General features: G+C 42.1%; 2 protein-coding genes across 3 annotated transcripts in view; one reads left to right on the top strand and one right to left on the bottom strand.

The window, feature by feature from the left end:
• Nucleotides 1-1427: 1427 nt before the first annotated feature.
• RMND5A (required for meiotic nuclear division 5 homolog A) lies at nucleotides 1428-23440 on the bottom strand. Of its 2 annotated transcripts, none has more exons than XM_031588210.2 (9): nucleotides 22934-23440; nucleotides 18477-18619; nucleotides 12456-12590; nucleotides 12186-12286; nucleotides 8905-9071; nucleotides 8436-8601; nucleotides 6042-6144; nucleotides 4527-4681; nucleotides 1428-3124 (listed from the first exon to the last, which is right to left on the bottom strand). In XM_031588210.2, the coding sequence occupies exons 1-9, from the start codon at nucleotides 23073-23075 to the stop codon at nucleotides 3061-3063; spliced, it is 1176 nt and encodes a 391-aa protein (XP_031444070.1). In that variant the 5' UTR covers nucleotides 23076-23440; the 3' UTR covers nucleotides 1428-3060. The 2 variants fall into 2 exon arrangements, with proteins under 2 accessions (XP_031444070.1, XP_089995943.1); XM_090139817.1 differs by lacking the exon at nucleotides 22934-23440 and adding an exon at nucleotides 22363-22518.
• CHMP3 (charged multivesicular body protein 3) overlaps nucleotides 22454-24189 on the top strand; it is a 29185-nt gene continuing 27449 nt past the window's right edge. The window contains exon 1 of the mRNA XM_090139809.1: nucleotides 22454-22586. The gene's annotated coding sequence lies outside the window, so the exon portion shown is untranslated. The remainder of the gene's footprint in view (nucleotides 22587-24189) is intronic.

The following is a 24189-nucleotide window of genomic DNA, read 5'->3' as shown; positions in this document are numbered from 1 at the left end:
TAGTGAAAATGGACACGTTGGCTGCTGATCAGATCTGAAATAAGAAAGCCTCATATTATTATTTACTCTTTGAGCAAAGGAAACAATTCAGGCAGTAGCAGGAGATAAATAAAAAGCAGCTCTAAGAACCAAAGTGCAGGCAGTGCCTCACAACCACCCAGCACCACATCCCAATGCCTCATGCACATAAGCTCTCTGTACTCAGACAACGAGCATCATCTGTTGGTGGAGCTTCAAAACTGCAAGCAGTTATCTAGCAAGCACACAGCTGGGGAAAGAACTGCAGTCATCTGGGACTAACAGTCAACACTAAGCTAGCTATGTGTCTATTATGTGAACTATTTAGAAAACAGGATCACACTTTGAAATTCAATTCAGAATGTTTCCAATGCACTGCCATCTAATAGCAGCCATTTTAGTACTCAGAACTGCATCAGAGGCATTTTCAACATGGGCTTATGTTCACACGAGCACCAAACCATGAGCAACCATGACAGAACAACACAGTAAAGTGCAAGGTTTTGCACTTGGGGCAGAGAAATCCCAGGCATCCATACAGACAGGAATGAGCAGTCCTTGAGAGCAGCCTTGCAGAGAAGGACCTGGGGATCCGGATGGATGAAAAACTTAACATGAGCCAGCAGTGTGCCCTTGCAGCTTGGAAGGCAAATGGTATCCTGGGCTCCATCAGAAGAGGGGTGGCCAGCAGGGACAGGGAGGTGATTGTCCCCCTCTACTCTGCTCTTGTGAGGCCCCATCTGGAGTACTGTGTCGAGGTCTGGAGCCCCCAGTACAAGAAAGAAAGAGAGCTGGTGGAGAGGGTCCAAAGGAGAGCCACGAGGATGATCAGGGGGCTGGAGCACCTGCCCTACGAAGACAGGCTGAGGGAGCGGGGCTTGTTCAACCTGGAGAAAAGAAGGTTGTGGGGTGACCTCATTGCAGCATTTGAATACATAAAGGGAGCCTACAAACAAGAGGGGAATCAACTCTTTGAAAGGGTAGATAATAGCAGGACAAGGGGAAATGGTTTTAAGTTGAGGGAGGGAAGATTTAGGTTGGATGTCAGGGGGAAGTTCTGTACAGAGAGAGTGGTGAGGTGCTGGAACAGGCTGCCCAGAGAGGTTGTGGATGCCCCATCACTGGAGGTGTTCAAGGCCAGATTGGATGGGGCCCTGGGCAGCCTGGTCCAGTATTAAATGTGGAGGTTGGTGGCCCTGCATGTGGCAGGGGGTTGGAGATTCACGATCCTTGAGGTCCCTTTCAACCCTGGCCATTCTGTGATTCTGAGAACAGAGCAACTCCTTGGGGAGGAGGGAACTGTTTTCTTTTTTTTTTTTCCATTTAGTGCATATGTCATCACATTTCAATACAAAGCAACTCCATGCAAAAGAAAAGATGGAAAACAATTTCACCAAGACTAGAAAACCTACATGGAAAATAATATCCTCACCTGTTTATTGTTAGTTTTACTACTCGGTAACCTGGTTGGTTGGAATTCAGTGTGAATACAACAGAAGTTTTGCAGAAAGTCACACACCTGCATTGTTCACACATACCAAACACATTTCAGGCTCCAAACGTGTGCGCCTTGACTTGGTGCTCTTAGTGTCTCTTTCAGGATGTCCATTGTCACTGATATGACAGAGTCCAACTCAGTCTCTCAAGTCAGGTGACACACAGATTCAAAAGGTGGAGATGTCTCACAGACGGTCTTCTTTGTAGTGCATTGTGCTAGTGCATTCAACCAGTGTGTCAGAATTCAACCATGTAAGCTTGGGTTTTTACTCCACAATACAGGAATAGAATTTACATGTAGCTTCGCATGCCTTATGGCTGCTTGCCCTACTATAGGACAGTGCAATAAATACAAATGTCTGCACACTAGAAAAAGATTGAACTGCCATGATCTACACCTTGTTCATGAGTACAAATTTACCTAGTCAACAATATGACAAATTTAGCAGAAAAAGTGGCAATGGCAGTAATAGTCTACTACAAAAACAAGGCTAGAAGCAAAGTGTTCTCAAGCTACAGAAAATTTGCTACCTTCTAATACGTGACGTAGGGCCCAATTCTGCCAAGTGCAGCGCCGTGACCAGAAGACTGCATCAGAACATGCTTTTCCCCCAATTAACAATGAATAATTATACAATTTATTTGGTTTTGATAACTGTTTATAAATAGCACGCTATAATGACTATTAAACTATACAGCAACATGACATTTATAGCCTAATCCTGAATACAAAGTCCAAAGAACATGACTACGAAGGCCAGAGAGCAAACGTCATCGACTAAAAGCATTTCCACTTCAGAATTTCCTTTTATTGAGTATTCTTTTACACAAACATTTGAAACCTAAGGAACAGGATTTCCTATTCCTTCTGTTCCAGCAGTAATCTATCCACACATCACCCTTATAAATTAGTGATGGATTTTAACAGGTAGCCCCTTAGGGCTATATATTTATATATTTTATATATATGCACATTTACTTTGAATTCTATGTAAAAGTTGAAAAAATGTTTGAAAGAAAAACTCAGAATATATCACAGCTCTTTCAGCAAAAAAAATACAAATTAGTTTTATAACCACTATTCAATTTATCAAACTTTTTTTTTCTGAAGTATTTACTTTTAATTATGTACACATTACAGGAAATAAAACTTCTTCCACAAACATTCTCTAAGGTGACAGTTACTGATAGATGATAGCAGGAGGAATATTAAACAAATGGGGGTGATCCATTTCTGCTTTTAAAAAGTAAAAAGTCACCATATAATTGAGTACAAAAACCTGCATTGAATGACAACTGCTGGTGTAGTAACTTGATCAGATATGGAGACCAAGAGTATAGTAAAGCCCTATGGTAATAATATTTCTGTAGCATTTCCACTTGGTATGTATATACTAAATGTTGGCAAAGTTTCTGTAGCATTAGCTTATACAAACATAGGAGTCCTCAGTCTGCTGCATAAAATGGAACAGGTGTGTTTTAATTCTCCCAAAATGCACCTGAATTGCAGAGTGTCACTTACAAACCGCATAACGAAGCTTTTCTTCAGAAAAATATCTGTTTGGCATCTCCAGGACTCTGTTCCATCGGACAATAGGGGCATTTTAATCTGGGGACAAAGACAACATGTTAGAATGGTGGTAATGCAGACAGAAGCCTGGTAGCAGTGTGCTTTCTGGAGACTCAGCACTGCTGAAACACAGCTAAGCACTAAGCTTCTTCCTCCACCACAAAGGTATCAGATTGGCAGTGACAGTCCTTCCTCTTTTCTCCCAGCAGCACGCAACAAAAATACTTGAAGGCTCTGCTAAAAGTTACCTTTCACAGAAAGAAACCTTATTCCATCTTTTTTTCCTCTAATTATGTTTTCTCACCTTCTACCCACTCACCTCTGAATTATTAAATACCAGGAAATTATTCTTCACAGTTAATCTATTATTTAAGTTTTGGGGTTAGTTTGTTGCATTTAAGCCATTGTAAGCAGGCTGGTGGCTTTCAGTGTGACTTCATTAACATCCAGTCAGTTTTACTCCTGGATTCCCAAAATGCTGTCATTTCTCAATCCACATAGATCAGCTCCTGCAGGCTATGGCTAAATAGGTCAGCCTGGCCTCCCTGCTGAGGTCTCCACCAGCACAATTCCATCTGCTCACTGCATTTCTTCTAGCACTGATGCATTTTCCTCCTATCTCTAAGTTTGCATCTTTCATTCCCCAAAGTTAATTTTGTCAGAGCTGTTCTGTTACTAAAACTGATGAATAAAAGCATCAGGAATGAGTAACCACAGACAGGAATAACATAGCAGAGTAAGCTTACCGGCTTAAAAACGGATGAAGTTATCCCAAAAGTATACCTTCCCTTTTTTTTGTTTGTTTGTTTTTTTAAACAGAGTAAAGCATGCAAACATTACTCAATGTTTTCAATCACAGTATCGCTTATTTTCATAGTGGATGTCACAAAACAACCAAGAGCTCTAAATTAAGCCAACAGCTTTCACAGAAACTGCATACATTCAATCCACATTACCTTCTTCCTGAAGGAAATCTGTACAGCTCTCCCCTCAGTTTTCCTCCTTTCCAAATGCCTGTAGCTACCAGGGCATGATAATTCAACTACCCACTCAATTGCTAAGCCGTATCTCCTCACAAGTTTACTTCCCTTGCCTACTTTAAAGGGTGTTTCCACCATTACAAGCCTTGCTTCCAGTGAAAAAACAGGTATGCAGAAGTCTCTCTTTGAATTTTGTGATGACATGGTGGCATTTGCAGCTTGGAAAATTACTCTGTTCACTACATTCCTTCATGTAATCCCTTTCTACAACATCAGAGGGTTTCTTATGCTATTCTCCAGCACATCAGTTCAGCCACCTGATTTCAAAGTCATACTCCAAGACTTACAAGCTTCCACCAGTTATGGAATTGGGGACACAGCTTTCCTCAAATGCCACACTCTAGTCTTAAGATTCATCATTCTCTATACTTTGCTTGGAATGCAAAAAAAATGGTACTTACTTGCTGCCATTAAACATTTTATTCAAAGCATCTCTTGATATAATATGACCACAGACTAATTTCATAGGTGGATTATTATCTGTTGTTTGCTGACGGAGAATGGGACAAGCAAATATTGAATGGTACCAGCACTTTTTACCAAGGTCCACCTCAATCTGTGAAAAAAATGAAGATGATTTATCTTGAGAAGCAACATTTCCAGACAATTATTCCTTTATGTCACAAATACCTTAAGAACTGTAACTCAGCACTGTGGGCAGCAAAGACCATCATGTTGATGCTTTACAACTTCCCAGTCAAACACACTTCATTGTGATCTTAAAATGGTAATTTACGTTGCTCTCCCTCCCAACTCCCTAAAAAAGCAGAGTATTCTGACAAAAGACAGATGTATATTTTAGTGTAGATCTGTGCTCTGTTAGGAAAACTGAGCTGATGACCCAACAAGGCATTTTGTACTTTCTAGCCAGTGATTTCTGCAGCTTCCTAAAAGACTTCCCCCTCACCCAGAAATCCCATCAATATTAAAGTGCATCAGAATCATTTCTCTTCAGAGCACATACATGACTTAAGGAAAGGACTGACAACTGCAGGACTCGAATGTGCACACTTGAGGGTTCCACTCTCACTGTTACAAAAAAACAGCTGAGCAAAAACTTAACACATGCACTGAAGCTACATATGAATCTCTTCTAGCTACAATCAGTGAGGCTAACTGAGTCCATGCCCAGTTTGCACTAAACAGGATTTATTTCCAAATCAGGAGCAGGTCACGTCACTGGAGAGCTGCATGAGCCTAGTAAAGGCTGTAAAGGGAAAACAGGATTTTATAACAAATCAGCTTCCTTTTAACTCAAGAGTTGTGCTGGAAGCATAATGCACTGGATCCCAGTGTATACCTCCAGACACAGATCCAGCATTACATCTTTTACTTCAAATCTACCTGATCAAGTGTCAATGCAAAGCAGCCTATGAACAGATCTCAAGCCTAATTGGAGGAAGTTCACATTCCTCAATGAGATTAAAACTTTATCAACTACAGAAGAGGAAGGGGACTCAGCTGTCCATGCTTATGTTTTATGCAAGTCCTGTAAGTGGGTGCTGCTGAAGGCAGTGCCTTGCCTGTGCAGGCAGCCTGCACAGCTGGTCATACCAGTGGCCCTTGTGCAAGTTAAGTATGGGTGGTGATTCATGTTCAGCTTCACTATGGGCTGAGCCTACAAACAGAAAAGCAGCAGTCAAGTCATCAGCCAGGCTGGTTGATGACCCTGCACACAGCACGGGGGTTGAAACCAGATGATCATTGCGGTCCTTTTCAACCCAGGCCATTCTGTGGTTCTGTGATCAGCCTGACCAGAGATCCTGAAGTCTCTGTATAAGAAACCTCAGACCTTCAAGTTGCTGGAGCTGGTGGTTATGTATGACATCCCTTACCATTCAGCACACAAGCAGCCTGAAACCTGCATTTCCCCATTAGAGATCCATCTGCCCCATAACAGCTCAGCGTTAACTCACCGGTAGTTCATCCTTCTGGTTCCAAACACCAGTGCACTGCCTTTGTTCAATAACTGCCTTGATATTAATTAGAGCTGGTAATGCTACACAACCTGCTGAAAAACTGCAGAAAAAAAATTAACATGTGAGTTTTAGCAAATTACTATTTCTTGTATTTCTATTTTAAAAAACTTCTAGATACAACAGTGTTATACTACTTCATTCAATTTGTGTCCATGCTTCTGAGTAAAGAAAGAAAACAAATGTAGGGAAATATTGTCAGGCAAGAGAAGGAAGGAAAGCACAACGTGCAGTGACTGGAACAAGAGCAGCAGTATACAGCTGTACCATGGCAGTGCCTTAACACTCTGCCTGCTCTGAGAGCTACCAATTTCCAGAACTTCCCACATTACTTTAAGGAAAATACTTCAAAGCATTAACAATGATTTTTGACAATTTAACAGACATTTTGATGGACAATAACTTCAGTCTAACAAAAGTGCTTCGGACCTGGAAATCAGGAACAACAGAAAAGAATTTATCAGCCTACCCTGCTTCTCTGGCAAATCATTTTGTTATTTGTGCATGTTTTATTATCATGATCTTCCTCTCCTCTGCTCCTCCAGATACTTATTTTTAAGGTTTCTACAGCAATACTGTGGCTAGTTTTCTTATGAGGGATGTACCTGAAGCCTGCCAGCCTGCTGCTTGCTATTTTAATGAAAAATGAAATCAAGTGCCTCTCCTAATGACTGGCTTTTTCATTCCTTGCACTTGGCTTTTTGTCGGTGTCAGCACTGAGTAACTTGTGTTAACTCTTTGGGCAGTTTATACAGGTGGTATCATAAAAGCACTACTGCTTTAACTGTTCTACACTACATCTCTAGATGAGTCCAGTGAATGTCTAACAATTCAAGTAAAACATAAATGTGAATAACAATTTGGCATCCTGTTGTCCTTCAAAACCCTGAACAATGATCTCCTCAATTCACTAAGTTTTCCTATTGACTCCACAGAGTAATTCAGAAAATAAGACCTGAATTAGACACATATTGAAAAAACAATCAGTCTTTAAAAGAAAACTACAGCAGGTGACTGCTATCAACATTCTAAAAAGCAGTACATTTGATAACATGGATTTCACTTTAAGCTAGTTTAAGTTTTAAAGGATTTGCAGCACCAAAGGTCACTTCAGTTTCAAACAGCCTTATTTATGACAGGAACATCGATACCACCTGTGCAGTAAACATGTTTCAGCACAATCAAATTCATATTGGGCCCAAACCAAGAGACCAATAGATCCAAATATGAGGGATTTTTTCACTTCATTGAAAGTCTCAGACACTTGCACTGAAAGCTGCAGCATTACAGTGTCAGCACAAAAGGAAAGCATATGGATGGTTACTTATTTCACTGCAACAGGAACAAAATAAGAACTAACAACCAAAGTTATAGATATCCATAATTTAGGCTATCTATAAAATCCTCCCAACTGAAATTGGCATTGTTTATTCCAGGAAAACAACTCATGTGGAAGCACTCCCTTTGTTGTAGTTTATGACAGAGGTGTGAAACAGGAGAAGCAGAAGGTAGGACAACTTCAAACAGAGCTCTAAAGGAGAATAATAAAATGCAAATAGTAGTTAAAAAACAAACCCAGGAAGAGGTAAGGAAGCTAAGGAAGCTTCTGCTGAGTACTGAAACTAGTCCTAAAAGATGCACGTAATTTATTTTCCATTAAATGCTTGAAATAGAAATTAGAACATCAGGCAATTGGCAGCCAAAGGTTAAATAGCAGCTGATCTGTATTATCTTCTGAAAAGCTAGGAGATTAAACTGCTTTTTCTTAACATTTCTGACAGCCTACTATCAATTTGCATTTTGTCAGATTAGCTACTGGGCTTCAAAGTGCCTTTATTCTTCGCAAATGAGGGCCAACAAATAGTTTGGAAATTTGAGCAGCTAAAATCACAACCTGATTCAAACACTCTTGTAAGGAGAAGACAGGTGAATAAACATGTGGATTAAAAAGAGATGATCAAGTGCTGACAGAATCATGGCTGGAGTTTTAGTGCTTTGTGGTTACACAGCAGGAACAGTTCTCACACACTTGTTGTAGAAATAAATGGCTAATGGCCATCCTCATCCTTCTGTCTAAGCTACAGAAGCCAAGATCCTTCCATGAACGCTTCCTTTTGAGCTGAAAAGATGCTTCCTCTCCAGCTGAAAAAGCCCAGCACACCAGAATCTCTCATCATTCACATCTTTGCAAATCTCATTGGAGCTAACTGTAACCATACTCTACTTCACACAAGCTAAATAAGACTACTTGTCAGCATTTATTTTGTCCTCGATTAGAAACAGAAACCAAAACTCTATGTAGTAGGTCTTAAAAGCAAGCAAAAAGCAGCATACCTAACACTGAGTGGTGATTCAACTGAGAGACCCAGAAGAGCACAGGCATCTCTTGTGAAGATGTCACAGATGTCCGCCCACTGATTTGCATCTAATAGATGAACGTACGGCGAGTTCTCTATGCCTTGCCTCAGATACACCAGGCTGCCCATCAAAACCTGAATATCTGTGAGGGACCAGGAACAGTTAGTTGTATTATGCTATGAATAGAAGCTGGCATCTTCACTTTTAAGATTGTACAAGAGAAATGGGAAGAAGTGGAAGATATACCAAAACAACACATATCCTCACCTCTACAACCTATCATTCCAGCCACCACAGAACAGACACTTCCACCTATGAGAGCCCCAGTGTGCAATGAAAATAAGTGAAAATAATGACCAAAAACACACTTGGAACATGATTTGTATTTAACTACCACATGTCACTTCCAAGTGCCTTGGTCACAACGAGGGGAATAAAACCTTACCTTTCTGATGGTTTATGGCAAATGGCTGGAAGTTTTTCGCATACTGAAGTGCTTCTCTTTGATTTGCTGTTCCACCCATCAATAAACTAATGAAATATAATCTGTGTAGTTTGAACTCCAGTGAACTATTCTGTGCCATAAGCATTTCTCTGTTGGATACCGCCCACCTGGAAGAAACAAGGAGGTACAAAGGGACGTGACACAGGAGCAATTAAATGTCAGCCCACACGATATCAAATTATTACAATTATCAAACATCTATTTCAAGAAGGTGACTGTTCCTTGAACTTCTATTAGCCTACGTGGAGCACAGAAAAGAGTAAGATCTTTTACCAGTAGGACTTATACTGCATGCACAATACATGTACAACATACTTTAGTTCTGCAGGTTAGCCTGTGCCTTCTAAAACAGCAATTGGAAAGCAAGACTGATTTAGGCACAATAGAAGGTAGAAATAGCTGAAATTAATTCCTATATTAGAATTAATATCACTGAATCTTAATAGTACAGTCTTCTGCTGCAAGCCATACAAGTTTGACCAACACTTTCAACAACATATTTTCCAACTTCCTCATTCCCCCAACATCTTCTGCTAAGCCACTGTGTTTGTGTGTACGTTGCCCTGGAGAGGGGAAGTTCATCTATGGAAGCATCAAAGAACAAGTCCATGCACTTCAGGTACAAGGGGAGGAGAAATCAGTCTGGACACAGTACTTGGCACTGCTAAAAATGCGATTTGTGTTATTTTCAACTGGCTGCAATAGAGGCTGTTTTTCCAAACTAGCTTTTAGACAAGCTTTCTGTTTTTTTGTTCTCTGAGTGGCAGCACTGATTTGGATGAGAAGAAAGCAAACACAGAAGCAAGGCCTGAGGTGTTTGGACTAGCATGTTCCATTCCCATTCAAAGGATTTGCAATAGAAAGAGAAAAAGCAGCAAATGATGGCTAAAACATTCAACTCACATACTCCCCACCACAGTTCAGAATCATCAGTAATCACAACATCTGTCTTCCTAACGCCTCTCAAAATGATACTTTCAGAGTGTTTTCAATTCTGTGACTCAAATCAATCTGAAATTTTTGAAGTATACTGTACACTATGCAAACCACAGCTTCTTCTAGCTCCTATGTGGAATTTAGTTAGGATGCACCTCACAAAGCCTGACAAAGTTAAAGTAAGCTTAAACCATGTCCCAAAGGTCACAATGAGTACCAAGACCTTACTGCTTTACAGACACAGAGGATGACAACGCCTATTCCCTGGGAGACTACAGTCAGAAGTTCTGAACCTGCCAGTTATTCCCATCAAAGCTTCACAAAGAGTGTTCCTCGTGATCACTGCTGAGAAATATGGAAAACTACTTCATCCACATCAGCAATGCTGAGGAATAAGAGCATTTTGAGACACAGCTCAGTCCTTAAGCTGGATAGAGTTTTGTCACATTTTCATTGTGCTAACAGCCACATTTTTTACAAAAGCATTTGTGCCCAGCACCAGGCAAATGGAGGCAGAGAGTTTTTGCCCTATAAAGTCACACTATAAGCAGAAATGAGGCAGGGTGGGGGAGGAAAGCCAGCATACAAATTGAACTAACAATACACTCTATTCTCCCTCTAATTCAGCTGTCTAGAGAATAAGGCTTCCTTTGAAGAAGGACCATGCCTTCTCCTTTGTTTGAAAAATATTCAACACATTGCAGGAATGACACAATGTGGCTAAAATGCCATGAATAAGACACAGGGCCTGGGTAATCTGAGCTAAAGCAAACTTAGTGACTTGAGGGAGATGGACATAATAGCAATAATTTACTGTTCCTCAGAGAGAGAGCATCCTTCAGGCAGTATGTGGTGTAGCCAACATTAAATTCTGCTTCAGCTGTATCACAAAGCATTGCAGTGCTGCTTCCCTTCATTTACCCAATGCAATGGCAATAAACCAGCTAAGCTTTCCACCTGTGTAACTATATGCAAAGATTATTCGGGTCAAACTTTGCATGACTCAGAGCTGTACTCCAGGATTTTACTTGAGGCTTGATATCAGAGCATCCTACATTTAGTGTGGATGCCAATGACCTCTGAATTGACATACACCTGAGCTGGCTCACGTTAAAAGTGGAAAAATGCATTCAAGTACATTTCAGTTAAGTATTTAGCTAGCCAAATAATGCCCACCCCCCCCCCCAAAAAAAGCATTTTAAGTGTACAAATTAAGATCTAGAATGAAATACATTTTCAATGTTTTGTTCCATGTCTCTTACTTTTAAAATGTTGCTAAAAAGCTATTTTATTTTTTTTTTTTGCTTTTGAGTAAGCTTACCAAAGCCACAAGAATAGGCTGAGGGTTGGTTTGGTACTTTATTGTTTTTAAAAATAAAAGTTGCTCTGATTTGTACAGCATAGATACATACCCACTCCTGGAAACTATAAAACCATGAGATATTTCATCATCTTTCCCTTATAGCACCATCTTACACATCTAGTGGTTGATGAAAATATTTTAGTCTAAGGCTGACTGATAACATCTCAGCTACTCTCAGACTTCAGGTAATGCTGAATGCTCAGACAGAACCTCCAACTCTTGGACTCCTTGAGTTGTTTTGTTCAGATCACACTTTCACGCTTCCACCTGCAACTGACGCACCACAAACACTTTCTAGCTATCAGGGACATATTATGATATTAATGATCACCTACCTGGCAGCAGTAGTCCTTACAGATCACATATATCCTTTCATTCCCTCTTCTCAGTCTTTATCTACACTAAATAGGGAACTTGCTTGAGGAAAAAGCGATACAGTTGATCCTCAATCTAAGTTTTGCTCACCACCAGGGCTTGGTGAAGCAAAGAAGACTTGGTGATACCCAACACCTTTATTAAGTCCTATTATCCTTGACAGCTGGACCTTTGTGCATAATGTTCACTAGTGTTTCACTGTGACTATAGTAAAGAACCATCATGGCAGATCACAGGTTCTCTAAATTAATTTTCCTCCCCAAAGCTTAAATTAACCCTTAATCCTTTGTGGTTGGACTTGATGATCTTTAAGGCCTTTTCCAACCTCAGCAATTCTATGATTCTATGACTCTAAGGGTCCCTTTCTTAGTTAAGCATTGGCCATTGGGAGGGATAACAAGGGAACAACTGGAAAACGTGCTCAATAATTAAGATGTCACAAAGAACAAATGAGGACACATCAAAACAAAGATAATATTTAAAGTGAAAAACTATGAATTTATTAAAAGAATTTGTAAAAAGGAGGAAAAAAAATGAGCAGACTCACTCTAATGCAGGTCTCAGAACTCTAACTTTTAATGCTTCCAATATTCGATTTAATTCCACAAATGGTTCTTTCTGACTCTGATCTATTGATAGACCAGATTCCTGAAAAACAAAGGCACGCTTCAGGTTAAAGCCTAAAAAAGACACAATTAAACTGCTGGTTTTTTCAGACAGTTTCAATATTCACCTGGAAAACCAGCATTCAGATAAGGATGATATCACAAAGCATAATGCTTCACATTCAATAACATTCAACATCCACACTTATTACCTGACACAGTTCCTCGGCCACATCCAACATGCCCTGCCGGAAGAAGTGCTCTACCATCACCTCGTTGAGGATCCGCTGGCTGTCAGCCTGCCAGCACCCATCTATCCCCACGCTGCTGATGTCAGAGTCAAAGTTCTGAAAGGTACAAATTAACATTTAATAGGTTGGAACAAAGAACCCTAGTAATTTTTCTCACATTACGCAGGACACCTATGTCTCCACTCCAGTGCTTTCTGCCTATTACTCAGTTTGCCCTTAATTACCTCCTGTTCAAAGTAAAATGTATCTGTCAGCCACTTCATTATCTCCTGTGTACAGAAGACATCCTTTGGCTTGCTCATCTCACGTCTCAATATTATCCACCATAAGGAACTACACTGACAAATTACAAGTTAGCTAGCAAACGAGAAATGGAGCGAGCTAATAAAGAGACTTCCAGTCTGCAATGTGTTTCTTCAGAAAGTATCTGCAGAAGAGTTTTTCCATACATGAAAACTGAACAGCATAAGAACAGAAGACAAAAATCGCCCACGTTAAAATCAAAATAGCACTATCAATGCATCACTGTCACAACGGGGCACCAAATTAGAAGTAAAAGTTTTAACTCAAGAATTTCTGACATAACTGGGGGGGGGCAGAAATTCTGGAAAAGAAAAATGTCACTTCTCCCCAACTGACATCTTCACAGCCTCCCAATGATAACAAAATCCAAATCTCTGCAGATCTCAATATACCAGCACCTGAACTTTGAATATCTCAGAGTGTTTTTGCAGATCTAACCCCAGTGATCCCATTGCAGCATATTTTTAGGTCAGTGGCCTACGGACATATTCCAGGAATGAGTAAAAATGTTGTCACAGTGATTCTTTAGTAACACTTGGCACTGTGCCTCTTGGCAACGGGAGAGCAATGCTTACTCTAACTCAGGATATAAAACAGGATTTTAACTGCTAACATGTTTAGTGCTCTGGGCATGCAAGATAATTTGAATAAATATCCACACCCATAGCCCAAAATAAACTTTTTGCAAATGAACCAGAGCCCAGCAGGCAGCGCATCGCCTGATTGCCTGGTAACTATTGCTGCCTTCTAGGAAGTAACTTCAGAAACCAGAAGTTTGGTGATATTAGCAGTGCTTCAGCTTTGGTTCTGTGATGATAACAGCTCTGCACCATGTGGGAACACCTCTACTGCACAAGCACTCACCTCTGTCACAGCAGCCACAGCAAACACCACCGAGCTTGTGCGAGCTGTTTGGCAGCCAGGCACCACCAGTTCTCTGTCAGCCAGCTAACACTGGAGCAGCAGGTTAGCCAAAACCCAACCTGGGGTAAGGGCTGCTGGTACAGAGCTGGATAATCAGCTTCAAAACAAATGCAAGTCGACAGAGTGGGTTTGCATTAGATCAGCACTTTGTATTCCAGTGCTGCAATACCTCTGACCTTCAGAAAGAGCCCAACAAGTCAGATGATGTTTTGTGACAACACACACCAGGCAACAGACGTTTGCAGAGCAATGCTGTCAGAAGCACTCAGAAGTCTCCTATTAACCTGCTCTAGAAGTGAGATCAAGTTTGAAGGAGATTCTTAAAAAAAAAACAACAACACAACACAGTAGAGAGCAACCTCCTTGCAGCTTTCACCTCATCAATCCCAAGTTTACTTCAGCCGAAACAGTAAGTCAAAGTTCCTCTAAAGTCCACACAAAGAAATATGCAGAGGGAAACACAGCAGATCTGCACTCTGCTGAACCCTCCCCACCAATTCAGGGAGCAGCCCCAGAGCTCCGATCTGAGCTGCCCCAGACTTAACTCAGCCACCCAACCTCCAGGCAGAAGGGCTCACTTTTAATCACACATCTCCTTCACAATACCCACATGGCTATACCTGTTGCTTTAACAGGTAGCAAATACCTACCCACCCTTCAGCTGCCAGCCTCCAAGACTGAAACTGCTTTGATGCTGCTCTGCAGCATCATGAGAAAGGAGCAGCCTCCTCAGCCCCACACACACAGCTTCAAAGCCACCACTCCCTTTGTAAACCCTCAGTAAAACACTCACCTTAGGCTAGCAAATTCTCTTCCATCTTTTGGAGATGGTGGGGCAAGACAAGCATCTAAATCACTGTCATTGAGACAAGTCTCAGAGCTAACACTTCCACACAGGCGTCTCAACTTCTAAATTCCCTGCCATGCTGCTCATCTCTAAACTTTGTAGTGAAAAATGTAAGAATTTTGAAGATTAAATAACAATGTTCTCATCTGTGCCAATCCTTTGAAGCCTTTACAGTTCAATACCATTGCTGATTCTGGTACTGCTTTCCAGACACCCCTACCAGGTAGCAAATCCATAGAGAAGGTATTAAACAAATAACAGAGACAGCACATATGAGAACATATAAGCTCTTTTTTCATTACTTTGGTTTCTGAGATAGAAAAGAAGATTCATTATCAATGAAGTTATTCTTTGTTCCTTTTCAACTTCCAGCACACTTACAATATATATATATTTTTTATTATTATGAAATAAATCTATGAGCTTTGAGAAACTTCTCAAAACCCCACTGCAAATTAGATTTTTTTTAATCCCATAAAAGATGGTAACAGTGACTCACACCAACCTAGAAGTGCTGTAGCTTCAAGTCATATAATACAATCTAGGGACCTCAAGAAATGATTTTCTTCCTCCCCCTCATCTGTTCTCTGATGAACCCATGTTTGATCAGGCTCTCATTTCAATTACTTTTCTTTAACTAAAAAAAACTAATGATTTCTGGGCTCTTTATGGTATGTGGGATCCTACAGCTCTGCCTCCAGTGGGTCCTGAGCAGTTTCAAGAACTGACAGTGCTTAACACAGTGAGTGACTGTCACATGTCAGAACAAATTACTGCTTGCCTTTCACTCACTTATTTCATAATTGTCATGCCAGCATTAGATGCTCATGACTACACATCTCCTAGCTTTGTTTTCTAAATACCAACAGTATGCCAACTGATGGCATGGGGAATTTCACAGCATTTCAGAAGTTAAATGAATTCCTTACAGACCCCAACATGTTTATTTTATACTTTCAATTTAAAGCTTAGAAGCGTGTCAGTTCTTATTGCAGAGCAGCAGTCACTCTTTAAGGAGCCTAACTAAAAAGCCTAAGGGAAAGGTGTAGAGTATTATGTGCTAAATTTACCAATAATACAAAGAAAAATATACTACTGATAATTGTTGAAATATGAGGACTCAAGACACTCATATAACAAACCATTTCAATCAACGCAACCTTCCCTATTAATAACATGATATGAAGATGAATGATGACTGAAGACAGTTTCATTTGCCAGTTTTTCAGCTTAGGTTACTTTGGGCATTCCTTCCTTCTTCTGAATTCTGACCCCAAACACCAACACAACACACTTGTTAGAAGTTCTCTGTTCAGTTTGTTGGTTCACAAGATAATGCTCAACTTGCAAAGACTACTAAAACTTTCCTAAATGAAGGCATTCAACTACTGCTCACATGGTTGCTAGAGGAAACATTTACTTGCCCCATTTAGTTGTCTCATCCATGTTTGGGGGATGAAGTCATTGCAGATGAGTGATGTTCAGGGAGACTGATGAGTAAGCTACCTGCTAACACTGTGCTGAACAACAAGGAGGTGGATGAACACTGGAAGAGGAGCAGATGCTGCTACAGTACAGATGCAAGTGGATGCAAACATTCCTTTTCAAAGATAGCACATAATCCATTAGGTCCCATCCAAGTTAGTAATTAATGACTAAACCAACTTACATGCAGACCAGACTAAAACTGACATATAGATGTACCCCTTCCTCAACACTGGGAAAAAAAAATATCTGTTTGCCACAAGAAGAAAATACAGCAAATTCTTTCAGTAGGATTGTTGATGCTATGTGTAACAACAGCTGTCATTTGGATGTGTCACATTAAATTGGTACCACCATTAGTAGCCTGTTTCCCAACCTCAAATCAGACAATAAAATCATAGTTACACTTATCCTGTTACACTTATGCTTGAGCAAACACAGCTACATCCACCATAACTGGTGTTCCAGAGATGTTAATCCAGCCATAAACTAAATGAGAAGATGCTGGGTGAGGATTTAGACACAGCAAACGGGACTCAAATCTTGTGAATCAAAACAAGGGCAGCTTCCTTAAATTCAGACAAGCATTTCACTTTGGAATCAGTAATATTTTGTCCACAATGTGTCAAGAATCAATTTGCAACATCAATTACAGTTAATTACTACTATTATTTTCAGCTTAAGTATATTATAGGGAAGCAGTGTGGAGAAAGAATTTCAATAGTTTTTGAGCATGTTTTCCAGCAGCATGGAGAAAATGCACTGAACACACATGGAAAGTTCCTTTCAGGTGTTACTGTTCATGTTTTAAACATTACACACTCATTTGACAAACGCGCTGGGATTTTAGGACATATTTTCAAGTAGCAGAGAAACTACAACCAATGAGAAGTGATAAAACCAAACTACCTGCATGCTGAACAGTTGCTATCTAAGGAGATAACCCTCACCGGTGCTCTGCACTGCACAGAAACATGTCCTTCACTCCCAGCAGGACTGGGGACTGGTGCAGTTTCCACTGGAAGCCTTTTGTTGAAAACATTACACACACGCAGCAAGTGCAAGAATTCAGAGGAACAAGCAGGCCACATAGTGCAAGCTGAACTCAGTTTGAAACAGCCCTCTGAAACAGGCACTGACCCTGTACAGGCACAGAGTAGATCACTGCATCCCCTTCTGCTGTTTTAGAAAACCAAGCATTTCAAATTTAACCAATGTTTTTTCATTTACAGCCATTCTTTTGAAATGAAACCAGTAGACAAAACGCTAAGACAGCAACAACACTGTCAGAACTATGCACATGACAAAGCAGCAGCAATTTGAATATCAGACTCAAGTCTCAACTTTATTAAGCTCGTATGCATTGTCTCCTTCAGCCTCTAAGGAGTATTGCCACTAATTTCCACAGCAGATTTACAGCCTTTATACAAGACCGAGGGCTGTATAAATATCTCAGAGTATTTAAATTAAAAAGGCACACCCAAATCTAAAAGCTTTTCATACAAAGTCCACTTGATAAGACAGAATAGAAAAGTTTCAAACACAGGACAAGATTACATAGATTTATTTCAGGCTTCACACCAGTAATAAGGATGGAATTTTACTCTAGTTAATAGGTTTAGATACAGCAGCAAGGATTAGAGGCAGATGCATCCTTAAGCTGTGGATAACAGTGATGCTTGGATTAAAGCTATTAGTACAAAGTTTGAGCTCTCCATGATGGTCAATCATAAGCAAAACAATCCTAACAGCTGCACAGACATTCTGCCCCACAATGCAGCATTATGCACTTCATCAGTTTGTTGTGCTATTGTTAAATTATGCTTTAATAGCTTACCATTACTAACAAAGTTGAAACGAGATATTTAAATGATGAATTAGTGCTCTGTAATGATACAAGTGTTTTTGTCCAGCTGAAAGTTGTTTTTAATGAAAGTAGAGTAAATTCAATCTAAATCTGGTGAAATTAAGCCCTAAGAACCAACAACACATCTGATATATGTAAGAATGTCTGTCTCAAATTCTCTCAGCTTCTAAGCTGCCTTCAAGAACAGAATACCACTTCCTGGTCATTCGCTACCAACCATTAACCAGAACTGAAATACACATCTATAAATAATGCTCCTTATCAAGACTGATGTTGCAGCAAGCATTTTGCTATGCAGATATAATATGTTCTGTTACCAGGTCTAGCAGGACCTCTATGCCACATCCTCTTGGAAACAAGAAGAGCTGCTCCAAAATGGAGCACTCTGTGTAGGAGTTCTGAGGATGTTGCACATCACATGGTCTCATGTCTGCCTCCAACCTTACACTGCTGCAGGAAGACTTAAAAGATGAATAGTAGCACAAATCCCAACAATGTGAAGGAGTACAGATCACAGAATGCATGCAATAACACCATCAAACCACAGAACACATACCTTATCAATGGCTTTTCCAACTCGGGATACACTGCTGTGAATGTCTTTGTGATCAGAGGCCAGTTTCTGAACTGTGTCCTTTATTCTTTTACAACACTGTGTCATTACAAGTGAAATTGTCCCTGACAAGTCTCCATCTTGATCTAAACACAAAAGAGAAGAAAATTACCAACTCTGTTATGAAGAAACAACTTAAATCTCTCAACATGCAATATCATATAAAGACAAGTGGTATTAAAAGAAATACAATTAGAAAGCATTGGTGAAGCAAGTGCAGCTTAAATTAAGTACGACACACAGGACATGGCTCAGCCCACAAGGAAACCAGTCTGGTACAAAAATAACACTCAATAAGTGCAGCACTTTAAAAAGTAGTGTAAATATATTGTGCGTTCTACTTGAGTTCAGCAGATTAACAAACAGGTCTCCAAGAAACACCCCCAAACACACATCTCACAGAATGTAGCAGGAAACAGCCTCTAGGTTTACTACAGGATCAGTTTTTTTCTAGACAGCTCCCTAAATACACATCAGAGCACAGTGTTTAAAGTTAACAACATGATAGCAAAGCTTGGATTAATGAAGTCCCAATTCATTCTCACCCCCAAACTACCTCCTTACTCCATAAGGTGTAAGCTTGGATTTGAGTTGTGTGAAACATTTGCTTCCTGAGCAGTGGGGATAGCCCCAAACAGTGCCAGTCTCAGCCTCTCCTTGAGGGATATGAAATAGCCCACAAAGGCCCTGACTGGAGACATCAGACTTCCAAGAAAGAGCAGATGGCCAGGTAAGATTTATCTCTAGCAGTATGATACTGCTGAGCTCACCCACCAAGTGCAGTGCTGTATGACCCACGTTGGGGACAATATAAATATGCAATGCTTACAACCCCCTTACCATCTCCTTTCACCTAATTCACGCCCCTCTGCAACAACCAACAACAAAGTTGACAACAGCATCCTTCTGTGCTTTATTTCAGCCCTTTCTCTGGTTTTGGTTTCTAACAGGAGACCACTTGCCAGCCTTACCTCTGCAGGTCTCTCCTCCCTCAAAGTTCATTCCTACCTGAAGACTGATTCCTTTAGGCACACACACTGAGCACTTCAACTCTACTGAAGGCTAATTTAAAATGCTTTCCTAACATTCCAGATCCAAACAATTCATGTGGAAAATAAAAACCCAAATCATTTCTCCAAAGGAAAGACTTTAAAAAGCAATCACTTTTTTCTTAAAGTTTGTTTCTTTCTCATTCTGTACTTCAGCACGTTTCTGGTTTGAATGACATGCGAAGAGATCAGTTCCAATGCTGGCAAGCTGAGAACAATAGAAAGAAACAGTAACCATTACAATGCACGCTTAACAATGTGCCTTGGAGAGAGCAAAGGAAACCCAGCTCACAAAGAACAAGGCTGCAGTCGGAGGGGGTAGGGAACCATTCAGCAGCCGCTTACTCTTAACGTCTTCTCTTAGGCATCCCAACTTTCAACCCTGCTGCTGACGTCAACAGCAAAAAACAATCTCAAGTTGTTACACACTACAAGTAGTTCACCCCTAGAAAAGTAAACAACCCCCGCTCATCTCCACGAGCTTCCGCTATGGAAGATTTGAGTGCATTTTTGCAATAGACAAAGCTTTTAAGGATGAAGGAAAAATAAAGTATCGAGTTTCTTTCTCTGGTTCCATGCAGATAATATTAAGCTCCGATGCAAAATGACAGAGCTCTACGTTTTTTTCTTACTGAGGATGGAAACAGTCCTTTCAGTGGACAGTCACCAATTTGGCTCTACACACCCTAAATTAAAGAAGAAATTTCACACAACTGCCACCTGAAGTCAGCCTCCTACCATTACGTCAACAATAATGATTATTTCTGTTACTGTTTACTTCTTGTGACAGACATTTAAAACTTACATAAAGGATTAAGGAACTTTCTGGTGCTTTCTCCCAGGACAAAATGCTCAGATTATACCACAACCAAATCTGCATCATTCCCCAAATCTGCACTGCCCCATAAACAGGGAAGATAAAACACATTAATAGCCATTTTTTCCTAGAAAAGCCATTAAGCTAAAACCCAAACAACTTATACACACACTGGTACTTCTACCCCGAGCAAATAAGTGGATTATTGTCCCCTAACACATACTACAGCAGAAACCAGCTACAGCAGAAAAGCCATCAAATTTATAAGAGAAAAGATTTCTCCCCCTACGCGTATCTCTTTCTGCTTTAATTAAACTCATGATTACTTGCAATAAATCAGCAGAAGGAAGCCTGCAGACAAACCCCTCTCAGCATTCAGTGCTCACAGAACACCACGGACTGACAGCTTCACTGCACTGGGTATACAGAGCTGCAATTTAAAAGGAAATACTTCAGCAATCAGAGACCAGGCAGTGAGCAGAGCTCAAAGCCAAGTTCAGTCAGCCAGACACTGACCAGACATTGCTTCCACCATCCAAGAAGAATAAGCAATCCTGCCTTGGCTGCTCTAGGAGATGAGATGTATTAAAGGAGAAGAAAAGCAAACTTGGTCTTCCTATCCACAGGTCTCAACACGGGGCTGCTCAGTGCTTGGGCTTTGAAACATGAAAAACAGCTCAAGAAATGTGAAGAGCAGGAAAAAGAGCACAAGATAGAAGCTGCTTCAGGCTCTAAACTAACAGATTTTTTTTCTCCACCCATTTCCTTTTGATAGCCACTGCCTATTTAAGGCCCTTTCATACATCTTTTCTTTCAAATTTCGTCCTGCAATGTGAACTTCTTCCTATTACTTTTGGACCTGTTTTGTTTCTTTTTATTTTCCCTTTTAAATCACATACAGAGAGGGATAATTCTGCAGTTCACACCCCCAAATTATAGAATTCCATGTTAGGATATCTGGCTGCTTCCGTGTCCATCAATTCCCAAAAAAAAAAAAAAAATCCAGGTCACAGCACATAACAGCTGCAAGTCTTACTAGAAAGGTACATGAAACCTTATGAAAGCTGCCTACCCACAGACATTAAAATTTAATGGAGCCCTGAGATATTTGAGTATGCACTGACAACACATTAGCTTCATTCTAGAGTGCTGACTAAAAGAAAACTCAGTTTGGGATGCACTCTGCTGGGACAGCATCACCAGTCGATCAGTAAGTGCTGAGAACACATCTGGGGTTTCATAATACCATCCCAAAACACTTGCAGGTGGAGCCTGGAGGGAGAACCACGAGTTTTCACTTTACTACAACAGAACTAAAAGCTCTGGATGTGGAACAGAATCATAGAATGGCCTGGATTGAAAAGGACCTCACAGATAATCTAGTTTCAACCTCCCTGCCATGGTCAGGGTCACCAATCACAAGACCAGGCTGCCCAGAGCCACATCCAGCCTGGAATAGGCTGCTTACAAACCTTCCCAATCCCACAGATTCCTATAAGTATCAATGCAAGCCTAAAGGCCGTGCCACAAAGCTTTCCAAGCAAGGTCAGCATCTGCTTGTGAGGATATGCATTAAAGACAGTCGATAAAACATACAAGCTCAAACTCTTTGGAAAGCCACTGAGCGCATTTACTGAGATGCGCTTCCAAAATAATACCCAAAAAGACAGAACATGACTTCATCCCAAACAATTGCCTCAGAACTGCATTTCCATATTTGCTCTCTATGCAAAACTGCTCTGTGCACGCAGCAACTCTCACGCACTTCTGTTTATGTTCCCGGAACTAAATGTGCTCCTAGACGAGAACCGCACCTGTTTTTGTAACAAATCCACAGCAAACCCATTTGACTCTGAACCAAAGCACAGCAAATCCCAGAAAGCAGCGAGATAAACACCCTGCTGTCAAGTTTGGGCAGAGGAGCCGGGCAGCTCCCACTCCTAATCCCTAAGCCACCACTCACTTCCTGCAGGGCGCTGGGTGAAGTCGCTTCAGCCGCCTCAGCACCCCTCCCACACCATCCATAAACACGGCGCTGCCTCCGCTGCGGTGATTTTGCAAGCTGAGTGTCTCATGTTTACAGCGTGCTTCGGAGACCGAGCCTGCCCACACCGGCTGCAAAACAGAAACTCCACTCACGAGGCCGTGTTTGCTTCCAGCTGAAGAGCGGCTCTGCCCTCCACGAAGGTAAACAAGTGACAAAAGCATCGAGGAAAAGAGAAAACAAAGAGAAAGGCGAAATAAACAGCCGGCCGGCTGCTTTCTCGCAAGCCCGCTCTTTATCTCCTGGCTCTCCCCGGCCACACAGCGCAGGGCTGAGCAGCCCAGCGGCTCACAGCGCGCTGAGGGCACAGCCGGGCAGGGCTGAGGGCAGCCTGCGGGCCTCGCGTTCCACTCTGACGGGTTTTAAGACCTTTCGAAGCGTTTTTTTGCCCTGACGAATGGGGAAGGAGGGCGGCGGGCTGGGAACGGACGGGGATAGGGAAGCAAAGCGGGTCGTGCGTGTGGGGGGGAGCGGGGGGTTCCTCACGTACTCTCGGTCTGGAGGATCTCCCGCCGCAGCCCTCCCGCGTACTGGATGAGCTCCTCCAGGCTCCGCTCGCAGAGCTGCCCGTAGCCCGAGAACTTCTGCAGCACCTTCTCCAGCTCCCGCTCCACCGTCACGCACTGGTCCATAGCGGCCGGCGCCGGGCCGCCTTCTTCTTCTTCGTCTCCCCCCACCCCCGAGCTCAGCGGCCTGTCCCGGCCGCACACCGTCAGCCCCGGCCCGGCGTCCAACTTCCCGGTCTCCCTCAGCTGTGCGCAGGCAGCGCTGCGGGCAGGCGGGGACCTCGGCGGCGGGGGAGCAGGCAGCGCTGCGGGCAGCCGGGGGCCTTCGGGGACAGAGGGAGGGGCAGGGATTATTGCTCAGGCAGCGCGGCGGGCAGCCCCGGCCTACCAGCGTGAGGGAGCAGGCAGCGAGGCGGGCAGCTAAGCGCGGGGTCCTGAGGCTGCGCTGTTGCCGTGGGGACGGGCAGGTGGGGGTGGGGCGCGGAGGGGGAGGAGGCTGCGCTGTGTGCTGTCGGGCCTCGGGCGGGTGTGCGGCACCTGTGGGGGTTGTGGGTTGAGGGAATTCAGCCCCCCCCGCGGAGTGCCCGGCAAGCACTTGGTTAAAAAAAAAGAACAGCCGGAATAAATATTTTTTGCTTGAATACCCCCTTGGCACTTCAGTGCTTGGATATGGCACCCCAGGCAGGTGTCACCATGTGTTTCTGTTCTGTTAGAATCAGTTGAGAAAACTCTGGTCTCAGTTGGAGCATAGAAGCACTCTGTCACAGCCCACGAGGATCACAGAGTCCAGCTCACAATCACAGAATCACAGGGGTTGGAAGTGACCTCGAGAGATCACTGAGTCCAACCCCCCTGCTAAAGCAGTTCCGTACAACAGGTCACACAAGTGGGCACCCAGATGGGTCTTCATTCTCTCCATAGGCAACTCCACAGCCTCTCTGGGCAGCCTGTTCCACTTCTTTGTCATCCTCACTGTGTAGAAGTTCCTGCACGTGTTAGTACACAGGTTTTCTTGTTCAAGTTTTTCATGCTCTTTTTAATGCACATTAAAAAGACCATTGGGCTCCTTGGCCACAAGGGCACAATGCTGGCTCATGGCCAGCCTGTTGTCCACCACAACCCTCGGGTCCTCTTCACAGAGCTCCTCTCCAGCAGCTCATCCCCTAACCCATACTGATGCATGTGGTTATTCCTCCTGTAGGCACTCCCAAAACTCAAACCATGTATCTTGTTGCTTCAT

The sequence above is a fragment of the Phasianus colchicus genome, chromosome 4, assembly GCF_987193195.1.
Source record: "Phasianus colchicus chromosome 4, bPhaCol1.hap1.1, whole genome shotgun sequence".
Taxonomy (NCBI): Eukaryota; Metazoa; Chordata; class Aves; order Galliformes; family Phasianidae; genus Phasianus; species Phasianus colchicus.
The sequence above is the reverse complement of the archived record's forward strand: the minus strand, read 5'-3'. Positions and strand labels throughout refer to the sequence as shown.